At 43.4% G+C, this 22500-nt stretch overlaps 1 protein-coding gene across 1 annotated transcript in view; it reads left to right on the top strand.

The window, feature by feature from the left end:
• The first annotated feature begins 3066 nt into the window (after positions 1–3066).
• NTMT2 (N-terminal Xaa-Pro-Lys N-methyltransferase 2) overlaps positions 3067–22500 on the top strand; it is a 45562-nt gene continuing 26128 nt past the window's right edge. The window contains exon 1 of the mRNA XM_063427606.1: positions 3067–3412. Within this exon, the coding sequence (XP_063283676.1) occupies positions 3259–3412 (154 nt within the window). The 5' untranslated portion in view covers positions 3067–3258. The remainder of the gene's footprint in view (positions 3413–22500) is intronic.

Genomic DNA, 22500 nt, shown 5'->3' on the forward strand with positions numbered 1-22500 from the left:
CCCTTTTTAGGCCAAGGTGGGAAGATGCTTAGACCACTGGTATATTGGTGCCATCTTGGAGGATTTTTTTTTGGTTTGGTTTTTGAAGCCACAGTGCTGCACCAGTGGGCCTAAAAATTAGGCATGTACACATGCCTGAAAAATTTGGTATTGTTGCAGCCGCCAGAAAAATTAATGTTTGTTTCACAGGCAGAAAGTGCCCTAAAACATGGCGGCTTGAACCCTAGTTGGTGGCGGATAAGTCACGCAAGTCAAATGTCATTCAGAGCTAAAATACAGCAGCGTGCGGACCATTTTTAGCCCAAGGCAGCTCATCTCATCAGGCCTTTTTTAATCGAATGTATCGCCCAGTGTCAGTCCCTTCGGGATCCATCCCTCATTCATCTTAATAAAGGTGAGGTAATCTAGACTTTTTTGACCTAGGCGACTTCTCTTCTCAGTGACAATACCTCCTGCTGCACTGAAGGTCCTTTCTGACAGGACAATGTGAACTGTAACAGTTCTGCAGAGCACACACTGTAGGCCTGACACACCCGCTTGAAGACAAGTAACTGCTATTCAATCTATAACATTGAAAAAAAAAATTTGGTTTTAAAAGCACGCTATAGAGACACCAGATATGATTGGCAATGTGAACTGGAACAGTTCTGGAGAGCACACGCTGAAGGAAGGACTGACAGAGCCGCTTGAAGGACACTGACTGGCTGCTATTAGCTTACACTAGAAACCTAAATTCTTTGTAAAAGCACGCTATAGAGACACCAGATATGATTGGCAACTGTCAAAGCACGCTGGCACAGGTCTGCAAAGCACACGCTGAAGGAAGGACTGACAGAGCCGCTTGAAGGACACTGACTGGCTGCTATTAGCTTACACTAGAAACCTAAATTCTTTGTAAAAGCACGCTATAGAGACACCAGATATGATTGGCAACTGTCAAAGCACGCTGGCACAGGTCTGCAGAGCACACGCTGAAGGAAGGCCTGACAGAGCCGCTTGAAGGACACTGACTGGCTGCTATTAGCTTACACTGGAAACTTTTTTTCTTTGTAAAAGCACGCTATAGAGACACCAGATATGATTGGCAACTGTCAAAGCACGCTGGCACAGGTCTGCAGAGCACACGCTGAAGGAAGGCCTGACAGAGCCGCTTGAAGGACACTGACTGGCTGCTATTAGCTTACACTGGAAACCTTTTTTCTTTGTAAAAGCACGCTAAAGAGACACCAGATATGATTGGCAACTGTCAAAGTACGCTGGCAGGGTTGTGCAGGGCACACGCTGAAGGAAGGCCTGACAGAGCCGCTTGAAGGACACTGACTGGCTGCTATTAGCTTACACTGGAAACCTTTTTTTCTTTGTAAAAGCACGCTAAAGAGACACCAGATATGATTGTCAACTGTCAAAGCACGCTGGCACAGGTCTGCAGAGCACACGCTGAAGTAGGCCTGACACCCAGACGCTTGCAGACAACTAACTGCTCTTCTATTACAGTGAAAAAAAATTATTTCTTTTAAATCTAAAGCTTAAGCTATTGTAAAAACAGATACGAGTGGTGGCACTGGGCAAGAGGGCACAGTATCCAATGTGAACCTCACACAGAAGCTGGCAGGCAGGCAACTGCTCTTCTATTACAGTGAAAAAAATTATTTCTTTTAAATCTAAAGCTTAACCTATTGTTAAAACAGATATGAGTGGTGGCACTGACTGTGCAAATGGGCAAGGCATCCAACCTGACACAGAAGCTGGCAGGCAGGCAACTGCTCTTCTATTACAGTGAAAAAAAAATGATTTATTTTAAATGTAAAGCTTAACCTATTGTTAAAACAGATATGAGTGGTGGCACTGACTGTGCAAATGGGCAAGGCATCCAACCTGACACAGAAGCTGGCAGGCAGGCAACTGCTCTTCTATTACAGTGAAAAAAAATTATTTCTTTTAAATGTAAAGCTTAACCTATTGTTAAAACAGATATGAGTGGTGGCACTGACTGTGCAAATGGGCAAGGCATCCAACCTCACACAGAAGCTGGCAGGCAGGCAACTGCTCTTCTATTACAGTGAAAAAAAATTATTTCTTTTAAATGTAAAGCTTAACCTATTGTTAAAACAGATATGAGTGGTGGCACTGACTGTGCAAATGGGCAAGGCATCCAACCTCACACAGAAGCTGGCAGGCAGGCAACTGCTCTTCTATTACAGTGAAAAAAAAATATTTATTTTAAATGTAAAGCTTAACCTATTGTTAAAACAGATATGAGTGGTGGCACTGGGCAAGTGGGAACAGTATGCACTGTGAGCCTGACACAGAAGCTGTCAGGCAGGCACCTGCAATTACATTACACAGAAAAAAAAAAAGCAGCCTGATGTTCTAGCCCTAAAAAGGGCTTTTTGGGGTGCTGTCCTTACAGCAGAGATCAGATGAGTCCTTCAGGATTGTAGTGGACACTGAATACACTAGCCTAGCTATCGATTTCCCTATGAAATCAGCAGCAGCTAAACTTTCCCTCCTCTCACTAAGCATGCAGCTTCAGAATGAATCGAAAATGGATGCTGGGAGGGAGGTTGGAGGGTGTGGAAGGGAGGGAGTGCTGCTGATTGGCTGGAATGTGTCTGCTGACCGAGAGGCACAGGGTCAAAGTTTGCCCAATGATGACGAATAGGGGGCGGATCGAACTGCGCATGTGTCCGCCCGCCGCGGCGAACGCGAACGCGCTAAGTTCGCCGGGAACTGTTCGCCGGCGGACAGTTCGGTACATCACTAATCCAGTATCTATCTATCTATCTATACTGAATCTATCTAACTATCTAAACAGTATCTGTCTATCTATTTATAAAAATGATAGTAATTTGGAAGTATTATGTTTTTTTTTACATTTTGTTTCTCTCAGTATTTGGTTGAAACATGCTGAGTTCCCATTTTTTCAACATATATATGGTTTTATATATAGCTGCCCACATGGTGTCTCTACTATGACAACGTGAAGATTGGAAGGTCCAGAAATAGCCAGGTCTTTTTTGAATCGAATTGAAGCCATTGACACACATATTATTTTACACTTACTAAGCAGTAAATGTCTGACTGTGTTTTACTATCAGTTCCCTTAAACACCACCTGCTCCCGGCGTTCTTCCAGAATATTCTCCACTAATGCCAGGAGCTTTTCGGTGTAAAGTGTCACAGGGCACTAGCTGTTTAAACCTCAACCCCGGACTCTGCAAATCATGGTCTACACGGTGTTTGATCCAGAGGTACCAGCATGGAGTATCTGGGAGCTCACCTGGCCTTCAAGTCTCGTTGGCATAAGACAGACGAAGAATTATGCAGACACAGTATGTCTCTTGTCCTCCATAAAGCCATACGCACAGATTTCTTTGCAAGTTACCTTTACCTTCTCGAACGACTGCCCCTTGGTAAGTGCGCAAACATATACTGCGTTCACTAAACGTACCCGACTCGTCTTTTGGGAAGGGAAGGTACTAAGCGTCATGGCAGACTGGGAGTGTTTAATCTGTTTTCACATCTCGTACATCCTAAAATGACATATGTTTACACGTATGTGCTATTCCGAGGATGTCCATTTCGTGTCACTGCGATTCTCACGTCCTGTTTGTTTAAATGTGAAGTCACTGGCCAAGTCCTCTGCTTCTAGTTTGGAAACCCAGAGCTATACCAATAAACATGGATGTGAAAATAACATAGGTTATGAGAAATGTTGGCAAGGTAAATATCTTCGTTTACAATTTGTACTGATAATTATTTTTATTTTTTTTGGAGGAGGAGGAGATGAACTGTGTTGAGCTGAAAATAAATGTAGAAATGTTAAGCTGAAATAGCCAAAATATGACTGTAGCTAAGTTGGACAAATTCATCATTTGATGTAATGGATTTGAAAACAAAATTTACTATCGTTTTATGTTTAATGAATAAATACCGATATGGGTAAATGGAGAATACTTCATCTCATTGAAGTGGTTATGGTGTCTAGAGTCCCTTGGCGCTGTTTCTCCATTCAGTGTTAAACCATTCCATCTCATTGAAGTGGTTATGGTGTCTAGAGTCCCCTGGAGCTGTTTCTCCATTCAGTGTTAAACCATTCCATCTCATTGAAGTGGTTATGGTGTCTAGAGTCCCTTGGCGCTGTTTCTCCATTGCTCATTGAAACATTTAAAATAATTTAATGCTGAACGAGAGTCCTCATCTGCCCATCCCCAATGAGTATGCATTATCCTGAGCAGCATTATCCTGAGCAGCTGTGATTGGCTGAGAGTGTCAACTGACCGCATTCAGCCAATTACAGCACCTGTTGCTGGTATGATTTGGTTTGGCTGGAAGGAAGTGTTAATCTCAGTTTAAACCACACCTCCAGTGGGGGCAGAGATATGGGAAGCCATGGACCCTCATTGAGTGTTAAACAGCTGATGATTTAACCCTGAATGGAGGAACTGCGCCAGGGGACTGCAGGCACTATAACCACTTCAATGAGATGGAGTGGTTTCACACTGAATGGAGGGACAGCGCCAGGGGACTCCAGGCACTATAACCACTTCAAGGAGTTGGAATGGTTTAACACTGAATGGAGGGACAGCGCCAGGGGACTCTGGGCACTATAACCACTTCAATGAGATGGAATGGTTTAAGATTGAATACAGGGACAGCGTCAGGAGACTCCAGCACTATAACCACTTCAATGAGATGGAATTGTTTAGCACTGAATGGAAGGACAGTGCCAGGGGACTCCATGCACTATAACCACTTCAATGAGATGGAATGGTTTAACATTGAGTGGAGGGACAGCGCCAGGGGACTCCATGCACTATAACCACTTCAATGAGAGGGAATGGTTTAACACTGAATGGACGGACAGCGCCAGGGGACTCCAGGAACTATAACCACTTGAATTAGATGATATGGTTTAACACTGAATGGAGGGACTTAATTACCATAACCTGACGAGCTGTGATTTAATTACTAAAACCAGACTAGCTGTGATTAAATAGCCATAAGCTGACTAGCTGTGATTTAATTACCATAACCTGACTAGCTGTGATTGAATACCATAACCTGACTAGCTGTGATGTAATTACCATAACCTGACTAGCTGTGATTGAATAACCATAACCTGACTAGCTGTGATTTAATTACCATAACCTGACTAGCTGTGATTGAATAGCCATAAACTGACTAGCTGTGTTTTGATTAACCATAGCCTGACTAGCTGTGATTTAATTAACCATAACCTGACTAGGTGTGATGTAATTACCATAACCTGACTAGCTGTTATGTAATTAACCATAACCTGACTAGCTGTGATTGAATAACCATAACCTGACTAGTTGTTATTTATTAACATAACCTGACTAGCTGTGATGTAATTACCATAACCTGACTAGCTGTGATTGAATAGCCATAACCTGACTAGCTGTGATTAAATAACCATAACCTGACTAGCTGTGATTTCATAACCATAACCTGACTAGCTGTGATGTAATTAACATAGCCTGACTAGCTGTGGTGTAATTAACCATAATCTGACTAGCTGTGATTGAATAACCATAACCTGACTAGCTGTGATGTAATTACCATAACCAAACTAGTTGTGATGTAATTACCATAACCTGACTAGCTGTGATTGAATAACCATAACCTGACTATCTGTGATTGGATTAACCATAGCCTCACTAGCTGTGATTTAACTACCATAACCTGACTAGCTGTGATTTGATTAACCATAGCCTCACTAGCTGTGATTTAATTACCATAACCTGACTAGCTGTGATACATTTAATTATAACCTGACTAGCTGTGGTTTCATAACCATAACCTGACTAGCTGTGATTTCATAATCATAACCTGACTAGCTGTGATGTAATAACCATAGCCTGACTAGCTGTGATGTAATTAACCATAATCTGACTAGCTGTGATTGAATAACCATAACCTGACTAGTTGTGATGTAATTACCATAACCTGACTAGCTGTGATTGAATAACCATAACCTGACTAGCTGTAATTTAATTAACCATAACCTGACTAGCTGTGATTGAATAACCATAACCTGACTATCTGTGATTGAATAACCATAACCTGACTAGCTGTGATGTAATTACCATAACCTGACTAGCTGTGATTTAATTAACCATAACCTGACTATCTGTGATTTGATTAACCATAACCCGACTAGCTGTGATACATCTAATTATAACCTGACTAGCTGTGAATGAATAACCATAACCTGACCCGCTGTGATTTAATTACCATAACCTGACTAGCTGTGATTGAATAACCATAACCTGACTATCTTTGATTTAGTTACCATAACCTGACTATCTGTGATTTGATTAACCATAGCCTCACTAGCTGTGATTTAATTACCATAACCTGACTAGTTGTGATTGAATAGCCATAACCCGACTAGCTGTGATACATCTAATTATATCCTGACTAGCTGTGATTGAATAACCGTAACCTGACCAGCTGTGATTTAATTACCATAACCTGACTAGCTGTGATTACATAACCATAACCTGACTAGCTGTAATTGAATAACCATAACCTGACTAGCTGTGATTTAATTAACAATAACCTGACTAGCTGTGATTGAATAACCATAACCTGACTATCTGTGATTGAATAACCATAACATGACTAGCTGTGATGTAATTACCATAACCTGACTAGCTGTGATTTAATTAACCATAACCTGACTATCTGTGATTTGATTAACCATAACCCAACTAGCTGTGATACATCTAATTATAACCTGACTAGCTGTGATTGAATAACCATAACCTGACCAGCTGTGATTTAATTACCATAACCTGACTAGCTGTTATTTCATAACCATAACCTGACAAGCTGTGATTGAATAACCATAACCTGACTATCTGTGATTTGATTAACCATAACCTGACTAGCTGTGATTGAATAGCCATAACCCGACTAGCTGTGATGTAATTACCATAACCTGACTAGCTGTGATTTCATAACCATAACCTGACTAGCTGGGATTTCATAACCATAACCTGACTAACTGTGATTGAATAACCATAACCTGACTATCTGGGATTTGATTAACCATAACCTGACTAGCTGTGATGTAATTACCATAACCTGACTAGCTGTGATTTAATTAACCATAACCTGACTAGCTGTGATAACCTGACTATCTGTGATACATCTAATTATAACCTGACTAGCTGTGATTGAATAACCATAACCTGACCAGCTGTGATTTAATTACCATAACCTGACTAGCTGTGATTGAATAACCATAACTAGCTGTGATTTCATAACCATAACCTGACTAACTGTGATTGAATAACCATAACCTGACTATCTGTGATTTGATTAACCATAATCTGACTAGCTGTGATGTAATTACCATAACCTGACTAGCTGTGATTTAATTAACCATAACCTGACTAGCTGTGATGTAATTACCATAACCTGACTAGCTGTGATTTGATTAACCATAACCTGACTAGCTGTGATTGAATAACCATAACCTGACTATCTGTGATTTGATTAACCATAACCTGACTAGCTGTGATGTAATTACCATAACCTGACTAGCTGTGATTTGATTAACCATAACCTGACTAGCTGTGATTGAATAACCATAACCTGACTAGCTGTGATTTAATGAACCATAACCTGACTAGCTGTGATTGAATAACCATAACCTGACTATCTGTGATTGAATAACCATAACCTGACTAGATGTGATGTAATTACCATAACCTGACTAGCTGTGATTTGATTCACCATAACCTGACTAGCTGTGATGTAATTACCATAACCTGACTAGCTGTGATTTAATTAACCATAACCTGACTAGCTGTGATGTAATTACCATAACCTGACTAGCTGTGATTTGATTAACCATAACCTGACTAGCTGTGATTGAATAGCCATAACCTGACTAGCTGTGATTTAATTAACCATAACCTGACTAGCTGTGATTGAATAACCATAACCTGACTATCTGTGATTGAATAACCATAACCTGACTAGCTGTGATGTAATTACCATAACCTGACTAGCTGTGATTTGATTAACCATAACCTGACTAGCTGTGATTGAATAACCATAACCTGACTAGCTGTGATGTAATTACCATAACCTGACTAGCTGTGATTTGATTAACCATAACCTGACTAGCTGTGATGTAATTACCATAACCTGACTAGCTGTGATTTAATTAACCATAACCTGACTATATGTGATTTGAGTAACCATAACCTGACTAGTTGTGATTGAATAGCCATAACCCGACTAGCTGTGATACATCTAATTATAACATGACTAGCTGTGATTGAATAACCATAACCTGACCAGCTGTGATTTAATTACCATAACCTGACTAGCTGTGATTTAATGAACCATAACCTGACTAGCTGTGATTGAATAACCATAACCTGACTATCTGTGATTGAATAACCATAACCTGACTAGCTGTGATGTAATTACCATAACCTGACTAGCTGTGATTTGATTAACCATAACCTGACTATATGTGATTTGATTAACCATAACCTGACTAGTTGTGATTGAATAGCCATAACCCGACTAGCTGTGATACATCTAATTATAACCTGACTAGCTGTGATTGAATAACCATAACCTGACCAGCTGTGATTTAATTACCATAACCTGACTAGCTGTGATTGAATAACCATAACCTGACTAGCTGTGATTTGATTAACCATAACCTGACTAGCTGTGATTGAATAGCCATAACCCAACTAGCTGTCATTTAATTGCCATAACCTGACTAGCTGTCATTTAATTGCCATAACCTGACTAGCTGTGATTTCATAACCATAACCCGACTAGCTGTGATTTAATTAACCATAACCTGACTAGCTGTGATTTTATTAACCATAACCTGACTAGCTGTGATTGAATAGCCATAACCTGACTAGCTGTGATTTAATTAACCATAACCTGACTAGCTGTGATGTAATTACCATAACCTGACTAGCTGTGATTTGATTCACCATAACCTGACTAGCTGTGATGTAATTACCATAACCTGACTAGCTGTGATGTAATTACCATAACCTGACTAGCTGTGATTTAATTAACCATAACCTGACTAGCTGTGATGTAATTACCATAACCTGACTAGCTGTGATTTGATTCACCATAACCTGACTAGCTGTGATGTAATTACCATAACCTGACTAGCTGTGATGTAATTACCATAACCTGACTAGCTGTGATTTGATTAACCATAACCTGACTAACTATGATTGAATAACCATAACCTGACTATCTGTGATTTGATTAACCATAACCTGACTAGCTGTGATGTAATTACCATAACCTGACTAGCTGTGATTTAATTAACCATAACCTGACTAGCTGTGATGTAATTACCATAACCTGACTAGCTGTGATTTGATTAACCATAACCTGACTAGCTGTGATTGAATAACCATAACCTGACTATCTGTGATTTGATTAACCATAACCTGACTAGCTGTGATGTAATTACCATAACCTGACTAGCTGTGATTTAATTAACCATAACCTGACTAGCTGTGATGTAATTACCATAACCTGACTAGCTGTGATTTGATTAACCATAACCTGACTAACTGTGATTGAATAACCATAACCTGACTATCTGTGATTTGATTAACCATAACCTGACTAGCTGTGATGTAATTACCATAACCTGACTAGCTGTGATTTAATTAACCATAACCTGACTAGCTGTGATGTAATTACCATAACCTGACTAGCTGTGATTTGATTAACCATAACCTGACTAGCTGTGATTGAATAACCATAACCTGACTATCTGTGATTTGATTAACCATAACCTGACTAGCTGTTATGTAATTACCATAACCTGACTATCTGTGATTTGATTAACCATAACCTGACTAGCTGTGATTGAATAACCATAACCTGACTAGCTGTGATTTAATGAACCATAACCTGACTAGCTGTGATTGAATAACCATAACCTGACTATCTGTGATTGAATAACCATAACCTGACTAGCTGTGATGTAATTACCATAACCTGACTAGCTGTGATTTGATTCACCATAACCTGACTAGCTGTGATGTAATTACCATAACCTGACTAGCTGTGATTTAATTAACCATAACCTGACTAGCTGTGATGTAATTACCATAACCTGACTAGCTGTGATTTGATTAACCATAACCTGACTAGCTGTGATTGAATAGCCATAACCTGACTAGCTGTGATTTAATTAACCATAACCTGACTAGCTGTGATTGAATAACCATAACCTGACTATCTGTGATTGAATAACCATAACCTGACTAGCTGTGATGTAATTACCATAACCTGACTAGCTGTGATTTGATTAACCATAACCTGACTAGCTGTGATATAATTACCATAACCTGACTAGCTGTGATGTAATTACCATAACCTGACTAGCTGTGGTTTAATTAACCATAACCTGACTATATGTGATTTGAGTAACCATAACCTGACTAGTTGTGATTGAATAGCCATAACCCGACTAGCTGTGATACATCTAATTATAACCTGACTAGCTGTGATTGAATAACCATAACCTGACCAGCTGTGATTTAATTACCATAACCTGACTAGCTGTGATTTAATTAACCATAACATGACTAGCTGTGATTGAATAACCATAACCTGACTATCTGTGATTTAATAACCATAACCTGACTAGCTGTGATGTAATTACCATAACCTGACTAGCTGTGATTTAATTAACCATAACCTGACTAGCTGTGATGTAATTACCATAAAGTGACTAGCTGTGATTTGATTAACCATAACCTGACTAGCTGTGATTGAATAGCCATAACCTGACTAGCTGTGATTTAATTAACCATAACCTGACTAGCTGTGATTGAATAACCATAACCTGACTATCTGTGATTGAATAACCATAACCTGACTAGCTGTGATGTAATTACCATAACCTGACTAGCTGTGATTTGATTAACCATAACCTGACTAGCTGTGATATAATTACCATAACCTGACTAGCTGTGATGTAATTACCATAACCTGACTAGCTGTGGTTTAATTAACCATAACCTGACTATATGTGATTTGAGTAACCATAACCTGACTAGTTGTGATTGAATAGCCATAACCCGACTAGCTGTGATACATCTAATTATAACCTGACTAGCTGTGATTGAATAACCATAACCTGACCAGCTGTGATTTAATTACCATAACCTGACTAGCTGTGATTTAATTAACCATAACATGACTAGCTGTGATTGAATAACCATAACCTGACTATCTGTGATTTAATAACCATAACCTGACTAGCTGTGATGTAATTACCATAACCTGACTAGCTGTGATTTGATTAACCATAACCTGACTATATGTGATTTGATTAACCATAACCTGACTAGTTGTGATTGAATAGCCATAACCCGACTAGCTGTGATACATCTAATTATAACCTGACTAGCTGTGATTGAATAACCATAACCTGACCAGCTGTGATTTAATTACCATAACCTGACTAGCTGTGATTGAATAACCATAACCTGACTAGCTGTGATTTGATTAACCATAACCTGACTAGCTGTGATTGAATAGCCATAACCCAACTAGCTGTCATTTAATTGCCATAACCTGACTAGCTGTGATTTAATTGCCATAACCTGACTAGCTGTGATTTCATAACCATAACATGACTAGCTGTGATTTAATTAACCATAACCTGACTAGCTGTGATTTGATTAACCATAACCTGACTAGCTGTGATTGAATAGCCATAACCTGACTAGCTGTAATTTAATTAACCATAACCTGACTAGCTGTGATGTAATTACCATAACCTGACTAGCTGTGATTTGATTCACCATAACCTGACTAGCTGTGATGTAATTACCATAACCTGACTAGCTGTGATTTAATTAACCATAACCTGACTAGCTGTGATGTAATTACCATAACCTGACTAGCTGTGATTTGATTAACCATAACCTGACTAGCTGTGATTGAATAACCATAACCTGACTATCTGTGATTTGATTGACCATAACCTGACTAGCTGTGATTGAATAACCATAACCTGACCAGCTGTGATTTAATTACATAACCTGACTAGCTGTGATTGAATAACCATAACCTGACTAGCTGTGATTTGATTAACCATAACCTGACTAGCTGTGATTGAATAGCCATAACCCAACTAGCTGTCATTTAATTGCCATAACCTGACTAGCTGTGATTTAATTGCCATAACCTGACTAGCTGTGATTTCATAACCATAACCTGACTAGCTGTGATTTAATTAACCATAACCTGACTAGCTGTGATTTGATTAACCATAACCTGACTAGCTGTGATTGAATAGCCATAACCTGACTAGCTGTGATTTAATTAACCATAACCTGACTAGCTGTGATGTAATTACCATAACCTGACTAGCTGTGATTTGATTCACCATAACCTGACTAGCTGTGATGTAATTACCATAACCTGACTAGCTGTGATGTAATTACCATAACCTGACTAGCTGTGATTTAATTAACCATAACCTGACTAGCTGTGATGTAATTACCATAACCTGACTAGCTGTGATTTGATTAACCATAACCTGACTAGCTGTGATTGAATAACCATAACCTGACTATCTGTGATTTGATTAACCATAACCTGACTAGCTGTGATGTAATTACCATAACCTGACTATCTGTGATTTGATTAACCATAACCTGACTAGCTGTGATTGAATAGCCATAACCTGACTAGCTGTGATTTAATTAACCATAACCTGACTAGCTGTGATTGAATAACCATAACCTGACTATCTGTGATTTGATTGACCATAACCTGACTAGCTGTGATGTAATTACCATAACCTGACTATCTGTGATTTGATTAACCATAACCTGACTAGCTGTGATTGAATAGCCATAACCTGACTAGCTGTGATTTAATTAACCATAACCTGACTAGCTGTGATTGAATAACCATATTCTGATTTAGACTGATCTCAGCATAATTACAGTTCCATTAACCCCTTAAGGACACATGACATGTGTGACATGTCATGATTCCCTTTTATTCCAGAAGTTTGGTCCTTAAGGGGTTAAAGGGACACTATAGTCACCAAAACAACTTTAGCTTAATTAATCAGTTTTGTTGTATAGAACATGCCCCTGCAGTCTCACTGCTCAATCCTCTGCCATTTAGGAGTTAAATCCCTTTGTTTATGAACCCTAGTCACACCTCCCTGCATGTGACTTGCACAGCCTTCCATAAACACTTCCTGTAAAAAGTCATCTAATGTTTACACTTCCTATATTGCAAATTCTGTGGAATTTAGTACCTGTGTGTTAGTGTCTGTGTATGAGTCAGTGTGTATCTATATCTGTATGTGTATGTGTCAATGTGTATGTGTGTGTATGAGTCAGTATGTTGCTGTGTGTGTATCTGTCTGTTAGTGTCTGTGTATGAGTCTGTGTGTATGAATCTTCTAACCCCGCCCAGACTTTCTGTGTCTGTCCAATCACAGACTTCCCAATGTAGCTCAACGAGAAGTCTTTACACTCTTATAGCCGTATAGTGGGAGCAGATGTTAATTACAGTAAATTGGGACCTAATTTGTCAACAAATATCACTTAGCACAATAGGAGATTAACATTATTTTAGACAAGTATTGGCCAATGTTGAAAAGAGACCCTTGGTTAAGTCTATCTCTAAAAGATCATTTTCAGGAAAGGTTCTAAGCCAGCGGTTCCCAAACTGTGTGCCGTGGTGCCCCAGACATGCACACAGGGGTGCCGCGGGATGTTTCGCACACAGGGGTGCCACAGAATGTTTCCCCGGTGCTATGATTATAGCACTGGGGAAACATTACTGCTCAACAGGAACTCAGTCGAGTGCCGTGCTCCTGTAAGACCGCGACTGGGCCCCTGTAATGTTGGCTGGCTGGGAGGAAGTGACAGCCTGTCACTTCCTCCCAGCATCAGGAGGGAGAGGAGGCAGCCACAGCGGGAGGGGAGAGGAGCATGAAGAGCTCCAGACCCCTCACTCCCAGAGCAGCAGGACTCCAAGCCACCATCCTGGCACATAAGGTAAGCTAACAGGAGGGTGGCTGGAAATATAAAAAAATCGAGTGTGTGTGTGTGTGTATGTGTGTGAGTGTGTGTGTGTGTGTGCGTGTATGAGTATTAGTGTGAGTATGTGTGTATGTGTATAGGTGTGTGTATGAGTTTGAGTGTGAGTGTATGTATGTATCTATGTGTTTGTATGTGTCGGTGTGTATCTATATGTCTGTATGTGTCAGTGTCTATATGAATTTGTGTGTATGTGTCGGTGTATTTATATGTATCTGTGTGTTAATGTGCATGATTATGTGTGATCTGTGTAAGTATGTATGTATGTATGTGCATACATCCAAGCAGTCAAACACCAGCACAACATACAAGCACACTCCTGAAATCTAACACAAATATTACATACAAACACACCCCTGCACTCAAACTAAAAATAAAACATACAAACACACCCCTCCACTCAAACACAAATACTTCACACAAATGTACATCCACATTTAAAAGTGAACATTACATTCAGACACAACCCTGCAATCAAACGCAAACATTACATACAAACAGACCCCTGTATTAAAACACAATAACTATATACAAGCTCCCCTTCAAACACCAACACTGTACATTACACTATAGCGCCAGTAAATGCCGCAGGGCTGTGCACAGGGCTCGAGTCCTGCAGGAAAGCGTGGGAACGGCGTTCCTGCACTTTTTTCACAGCAGGAACGCCGTTCCCCCTGCAGGCACTCAGGGGGCGGCAAAAAATGCCGCCCCCAAATGCCCTCTGTTCCCCCTGTCATGGGGGGGCCACCTGATTGCCCCCCCTCCTCACCCCCGGCGGGCGGCTCTCTCCCTGTCACACGCGGCGAGGGAGCTGTGTCCTCTCTGCTCCCTCTCGCCGCGTGGGTTGTCTGCTGATGCCGGGAGCCGGAATATGACATCATATTCCGGCTCCCTGCATCAGAAAACGGCGCGCGGCGAGAGGGAGCAGAGAGGACACAGCTTCCTCGCCGCGTGTGACAGGGAGAGAGCCGCCCGCCGGGGGGGAGGAGGGGGGCAATCAGGTGACCCCCCCATGCCAGCCTCACTGCAGCCCCACTGGACCCCAGGGACCCATCCATGCCAGCTTTCCTGAAAGGTAGGGAGGCTGGGTGGGTGGGCAATGTTTATTTGAATAATTTGTATATATGTATGTCTGTTAGTGTATGTGTATGTATGTCTGTGTGTATGTCTGTTAGTGTATGTGTATGTATGTCTGTTAGTGTATGTGTATGTATGTCTGTGTGTATGTCTGTTAGTGTATGTGTATGTATGTCTGTGTGTATGTCTGTTAGTGTATGTGTATGTATGTCTGTGTATGTGTATGTATGTCTGTGTGTATGTCTGTTAGTGTATGTGTATGTATGTCTGTGTGTATGTCTGTTAGTATATGTGTATGTATGTCTGTGTGTATGTCTGTTAGTGTATGTGTATGTATGTCTGTGTGTATGTCTGTTAGTGTATGTGTATGTATGTCTGTGTGTATGTCTGTTAGTGTATGTGTATGTATGTCTGTGTGTATGTCTGTTAGTGTATGTGTATGTATCTGTGTGCATGTCTGTTAGTGTATGTTGTAGCGGAGAGCCGATCTTGCACAGCTATTCTCCACTAGAGATTCCAGTGAGGCTCAGGAACAAGGTGATGTTAAGTCCATAGGCAAGGTTTCCAGCAGGTAAAGTAATACAGCAGTATCCCCATCGCAATCCCAATAACTGGACGACACACAGTTTCAGGAGTAGACTGACAAGCTTTATTCCACAGTTCCTTATAAAGCCCTCTCCCATGCAAGGGAGGAGGTTCTATCACTTAAGACATTATCCAATCTCTAAGTAGTAACCTCCCACAGATCTCCTCCCCTCCTCTAGCATCATAATCCCCTTATTGTGTACACAGTTTTCCCCGAGTTTTGGATGTACCCTAAATACTTGGGGTACATCCACAAATCCAACATCCCCAGATAGCTCTATTCTGGGGGACCAACATACTTAAAAATTAGCCCATTCGGATGAATGGTTCGTGAGATATGGGGTTCCAAAGATTTGACCGACCGCATGGGTAAAGTATCCGAAAACAGTTCCATGCATTTTGGCCCTGCGGTCGGTCACAAACAAGGGAATGAAAACAGGCGAATTGCCTGTGTTATAGAGCCTGGAGAGGGTTTGAATGAATTCCCTTGTTTATGGGGCTCTTTCTACCGAACGGCGGGTCATTCGGTAGTTTCCATACGAATTTCTGGAAGTATGGAGGTCTCAGCGGTGTTTGCCTAGTCAAGTGTCCGATTTTAGTTCCAGACACTCGACGGCAAAACACCGCTGTTCGGTAGTTTAAGATGGCCGCCGCCACGTGTTTGTTTCCCGAATGGCGGCCACCCAGAGGACAAAGACCACACTGCACTGATTGCCAATTACCTGTTTGCAACATTGTTGCAAACGGTAATTGGAGGCACACTCATTCCTGGGTGGTCTGGTTGTTCGGTAGTTTCATTCCCTTGTTTTATTTGAATGATTCTACCGAACAACTAGAGGAATACAATTCTTTACATACATTTAACTGTCATTATACCCGGATACCATGCTTTCTATACATGTACATACACATTAAACCAGCCATATGACCAAATACACTTATTCTCATACATGTCGTGGGACAGCCCGGTACCAATCCGCTACACTGCTCCCCCTTGCCCACAAGCCGGCATACACAGTCTGATCCAACACGGATCGGCTTGGGGATGTCCGGGGGCTCACGGATCATTTCTCTAAGTCAGTTTGTCTTGACAACCCGTCAGCATTTCCATTCTGCTTACCCGGCCGGTACTGGATATTAAAGTCAAAAGGCTGTAGCGCCAAACTCCAGCGCAGCAGCCTGGCGTTGTCTCCAGCCACCCGGTTCAGCCAGACTAACGGGTTGTGATCCGTGAGCAAGGAAAAGGGCTGTCCATATAAATAGGGTTGTAGCTTCTTTAGGGCCCACACCACAGCCAGGCATTCCTTTTCGATGGCGGCGTAGCTTACTTCTCGAGGTAACAGTTTGCGACTGATGTAAGCCACTGGATGTTCCCCGCCATCGGCCCCGACTTGACTCAGTACTGCCCCCAATTCAAACATAGAAGCGTCTGTGTGAACAAGAAAACGTTTAGTTGGATTGGGAGCTGCCAAGACAGGGGCATTTATCAGTGCATTTTTCAATTGTTGGAATGCCTGCTCACACTCCGGGGTCCAGTTTACTTGGCGGGGAAGGTTCTTACGGGTCAGGTCAGTGAGGGGTTTGGCCAGGGCGCTATAATTGGGAACAAACTTCCGGTAATACCCTGCTGTCCCTAGAAACGCTAAAACCTGGGTCTTAGTCCTAGGGGTGGGCCACTGGGCTACAGCCTCTACTTTGGCGGGTTCGGGTTTTTGTTTACCGCACCCTACTCTATGTCCCAGGTATTGTACCTCAGCCATGCCGATACTACACTTGGCCGGCTTCAAGGTCAGACCTGCTTCCCTTATCCTATCTAGTACAGCTCCGATGTGAGCTAAGTGTTCCTGCCACGTATTGCTAAAAATAGCAATATCGTCCAGGTAGGCACATGTATAGTCCTGGAATCCATCTAGGAGTCGATCCACCATCCTTTGGAAGGTGGCTGGGGCGTTTTTCATCCCAAATGGCATGACCTTAAACTGGTACAAGCCAAATGGGGTGACAAAGGCCGACTTCGGGATGGCGTCTGGGGCCAGGGGGATTTGCCAATACCCTTTACACAAGTCAATAGTGGTGAGGTATTGGCCCCTGGCCATTCTGTCCAGTAACTCGTCTATCCGGGGCATCGGATAGGCGTCAGATACAGTCTTCTCGTTCAATCTCCTATAGTCCACGCAGAAGCGGGTCGTACCGTCTCGCTTTGGTACGAGGACTACAGGAGATGCCCAAGGACTGTCTGAGGGTTCAATCACCCCCAGTTGGAGCATTTCGTCGATCTCCTTACGCATGTTTGCCCGTACCGCTTCTGGAATGCGGTATGGCGTCTGGCGCATGGGTAGTTGCCCTGGGGTCTCGACCCGGTGAGTTGCCAGAGGCGTGTATCCAGGTACATTAGAGAACGTGTCGCGTTTCTCTTCCAATAGTTGCTGTACCTCGATCCGCTCCTGTGGGCTCAGCCGATCTCCCAGCGTAACCTCCCCTAAATCTCCGGACAGCTGCCCATCCCCCAGCAAATCGGGGAGGGGTAAGCTGTCAAACTCTTCCGTGTTAGGGGCACAGATGGCGGTTACCTCCTCAGTACGCTCGTGGTAGGGCTTCAGCATGTTCACATGGAGCATGCGTCGCCCCCCAGTCCCTGTGCAGGGGCCGATAATATAGGTGGTATCGCATCTTTGCTCCACCACCTTATATGGGCCCTGCCAGGCGGCCTGTAACTTATCATGTCGGACAGGTTTTAAAATTAGTACCTTCTGCCCGACCTGAAAGCTACGGTCCCTGGCTCCCCGATCATACCATGTACGCTGGCGGGTCTGGGCCTCCTGAAGGTTTTCCCGTACCGTCTTGGTCAACGCTTCTAGGCGGTCCCGAAAGGCCAACACATATGGTAGGATGGGAGTGCCATCTGTGCTCCGGTCTCCCTCCCAATGCTCTCTAATAAGATCCAATGGGCCTCGGACCCTCCTTCCAAACAATAATTCAAACGGGGAGAACCCTGTGGATTCCTGCGGCACCTCCCGGTATGCAAATAGGAGGTGCGGCAGGAATCGTTCCCAGTCCTTGTGGGTCTCTGCATAGGTTCGGAGCATCTGCTTCAAGGTACCATTGAATCGTTCGCAGAGCCCGTTCGTCTGGGGGTGGTAAGGGGCGCTGATAATAGGCTTAATGCCACAGATCCTCCAGAGGTGTTGGGTGAATTCTGCGGTAAACTGGGTACCCTGATCCGAGATAATCTCCCTGGGTAATCCCATCCGGGAGAATATCCGCATGAGGGCATCCGCGACCGTCTCAGCGTGGATGTTGGTCAGAGCCACTGCTTCTGGATACCTGGTGGCATAATCTACGACCGTTAAAATATACCGTTTTCCTGACGGGCTTACTTTATTGAGGGGGCCTATCAGATCCACCGCTATTCGGCTAAAAGGTTCCTCTATTATGGGTAAGGGGTGAAGTTTAGCCTTCCTGCGATCCCCCCTTTTTCCCACTCTCTGGCAGGTATCGCAAGTCGTGCAATATCTGCGTACTTCCTGGCTAATCCCTGGCCAGAAGAAACTCTGGGTTAGTCTGTACCTGGTGCGACTAACCCCTAGATGTCCGGATAGCGGAATATCATGCGCTATCCGGAGTAATTCAGCCCGGTACCGCTGTGGTACCACTAATTGTCTCCTCGCTATCGGGTCTAACCCCGTAATCTGTTTGGTTGTTTCCCTGTATAAAAGTTGTTTATCCCAGATAAACTTCTCTCCCTCCGCCCCGGGGGAACCCGTGCCAACCTTGTCCCTATACACCTGAAGCGTGGGGTCTGTTGCGACTTCAGCTACAAATTCATTAGGTGGAGCCCAGGGGACACATTCTAGAGGGGGGGTAGGGTTGCTTACCTGGACCTCCGGCAGTGTGTTGTGGTCCTGGGTGCGGGCCTGTTGTCGGGTGACTACAGGGTTGACCTCTCCTGTGGTGGGTGACTGGGGCTCAAAAGCAAAAGTGAGCCTCCCCAGATCGTTCCCCAATAAAACCTCCGCCGGTAAATGTGGCATCAACCCCACCTCCACTTCCCCTGCCCCCGCTCCCCAATGTAAATGTACCCTTGCTGTAGGTAGCCGGTACACTGCTCCCCCAGCTACCCGGACGGCAACAGTTTTGTTCAGTTTTGCCTGATCTGAAATCAGGTGGCTCTGTACCAAAGTGATGGTGGCTCCCGAATCTCGTAATCCCCGGACTGCTGTACCATTCAGATATACCATCTGTCGATGGTGCCGTAGATTATCCACATTGGCCTGGACCGGATCTGCCTCGTGCAGTACCTCCCATTGTTCCACAGTAGTAATGGGGACTGCGGAACCATATGGGGTGGTGACTAGGTCCTGGTAGTGGTGGGCTGCGGCCGCCCTGGGTGGAGGTGGGCCTGGACGAATCCAGGTGGAACGGTCCCGTAGCTGTGGGCATTCCCTTTTATAATGTCCCCACTTCTGGCAGTGATGACAGGGGCCAGCGGTGGGTTGTCGGAACCGGGGCTGTGCAGCGGGTGGTGGAGGTGGTGGTAGCGGTCTCGGTGGAGCTGGGGTGTAGTTGTTTCCCCCGAATGTTTTAAAAGTTGCTTTTGGAGCTGCAGGTTTTTGTGACCTGCGTGCATCCAGGTAGTCATCCGCTTTCCTAGCCGCCTCGGTAAGGGAAGTAGGGTTTCTGTCCCTTACCCATTCCTGGACCTCATTGGTTACTCCCTCATAGAACTGCTCCATCAGCAACATTTGTATTACATCCTCCATAGAACGTGCCTTGCTAGCTTGCACCCACCCGAGCGCTGCCCCCTGTAATCGGCATGCCCACTCTGCGTGCGAGTCCTTCTCTGTTTTCTTTAGATCCCGGAACCTCCGCCGGTATGCCTCGGGTGTTATAGCATACCTGGCGAGTATAATTTCTTTCACTTTACTGTAATTCCTTATTTCGTCATTAGGTACAGTCCGATATGCCTCTGCTGCCCTCCCGGTTAACCTTCCGGCCAAAATAGGTACCCAGTCCTCTGCGTTAATTTTATGCAGTGCACACAGTCTTTCAAAGTCTTGCAGGAAAGCGTCTATATCTTCCTCTGCCTCCACATATGTTTTAAAAGCCTGGTATGGTATTTTAGGCTTACCTTCCTGTGGCACATTAATTGCAGAGCTTTGTTCTGGTGCCTGTGTCCTTAGGATGAATTCTTGTACCTCGGCCATTGTCCTGGTAACAATTTCTGTTGGGGGGTTTTCCCCATAAAAGGATAGCCTGAACTGAACCTGCCTCTGGAATTCCGATCCTTGTGGTGTTCCTCCCGGCTCCCTCTGTGCCGGAACTGAATCGCCCTCCATTCTGTACTCTGCCATGAGTTCTGTAACAAGTACTGCTTTCTTCTTATTGCTGGCTTGTATACCCCTTGCCTCTAGGAGGTCCTTTAGCGTGGAGCGTTTTTGCGCAGAAAAATCAATCTCCATCCGTACTCCATTTACGCTTGTTCCTCTGTGAGTTTGGATCCCAGCGCTGCCAACCAATGTAGCGGAGAGCCGATCTTGCACAGCTATTCTCCACTAGAGATTCCAGTGAGGCTCAGGAACAAGGTGATGTTAAGTCCATAGGCAAGGTTTCCAGCAGGTAAAGTAATACAGCAGTATCCCCATCGCAATCCCAATAACTGGACGACACACAGTTTCAGGAGTAGACTGACAAGCTTTATTCCACAGTTCCTTATAAAGCCCTCTCCCATGCAAGGGAGGAGGTTCTAACACTTAAGACATTATCCAATCTCTAAGTAGTAACCTCCCACAGATCTCCTCCCCTCCTCTAGCATCATAATCCCCTTATTGTGTACACAGTTTTCCCCGAGTTTTGGATGTACCCTAAATACTTGGGGTACATCCACAAATCCAACATCCCCAGATAGCTCTATTCTGGGGGACCAACATACTTAAAAATTAGCCCATTCGGATGAATGGTTCGTGAGATATGGGGTTCCAAAGATTTGACCGACCGCATGGGTAAAGTATCCGAAAACAGTTCCATGCATTTTGGCCCTGCGGTCGGTCACAAACAAGGGAATGAAAACAGGCGAATTGCCTGTGTTATAGAGCCTGGAGAGGGTTTGAATGAATTCCCTTGTTTATGGGGCTCTTTCTACCGAACGGCGGGTCATTCGGTAGTTTCCATACGAATTTCTGGAAGTATGGAGGTCTCAGCGGTGTTTGCCTAGTCAAGTGTCCGATTTTAGTTCCAGACACTCGACGGCAAAACACCGCTGTTCGGTAGTTTAAGATGGCCGCCGCCACGTGTTTGTTTCCCGAATGGCGGCCACCCAGAGGACAAAGACCACACTGCACTGATTGCCAATTACCTGTTTGCAACATTGTTGCAAACGGTAATTGGAGGCACACTCATTCCTGGGTGGTCTGGTTGTTCGGTAGTTTCATTCCCTTGTTTTATTTGAATGATTCTACCGAACAACTAGAGGAATACAATTCTTTACATACATTTAACTGTCATTATACCCGGATACCATGCTTTCTATACATGTACATACACATTAAACCAGCCATATGACCAAATACACTTATTCTCATACATGTCGTGGGACAGCCCGGTACCAATCCGCTACATATGTGTATGTATGTCTGTATGTATGTCTGTTAGTGTATGTCTGTGTGTGTATGTATGTATGTGTATGTATGTCTGTGTGTATGTTTGTTAGTGTATGTGTGTGT

This window comes from Pelobates fuscus, chromosome 7 (genome assembly GCF_036172605.1).
Source record: "Pelobates fuscus isolate aPelFus1 chromosome 7, aPelFus1.pri, whole genome shotgun sequence".
Taxonomy (NCBI): domain Eukaryota; kingdom Metazoa; phylum Chordata; class Amphibia; order Anura; family Pelobatidae; genus Pelobates; species Pelobates fuscus.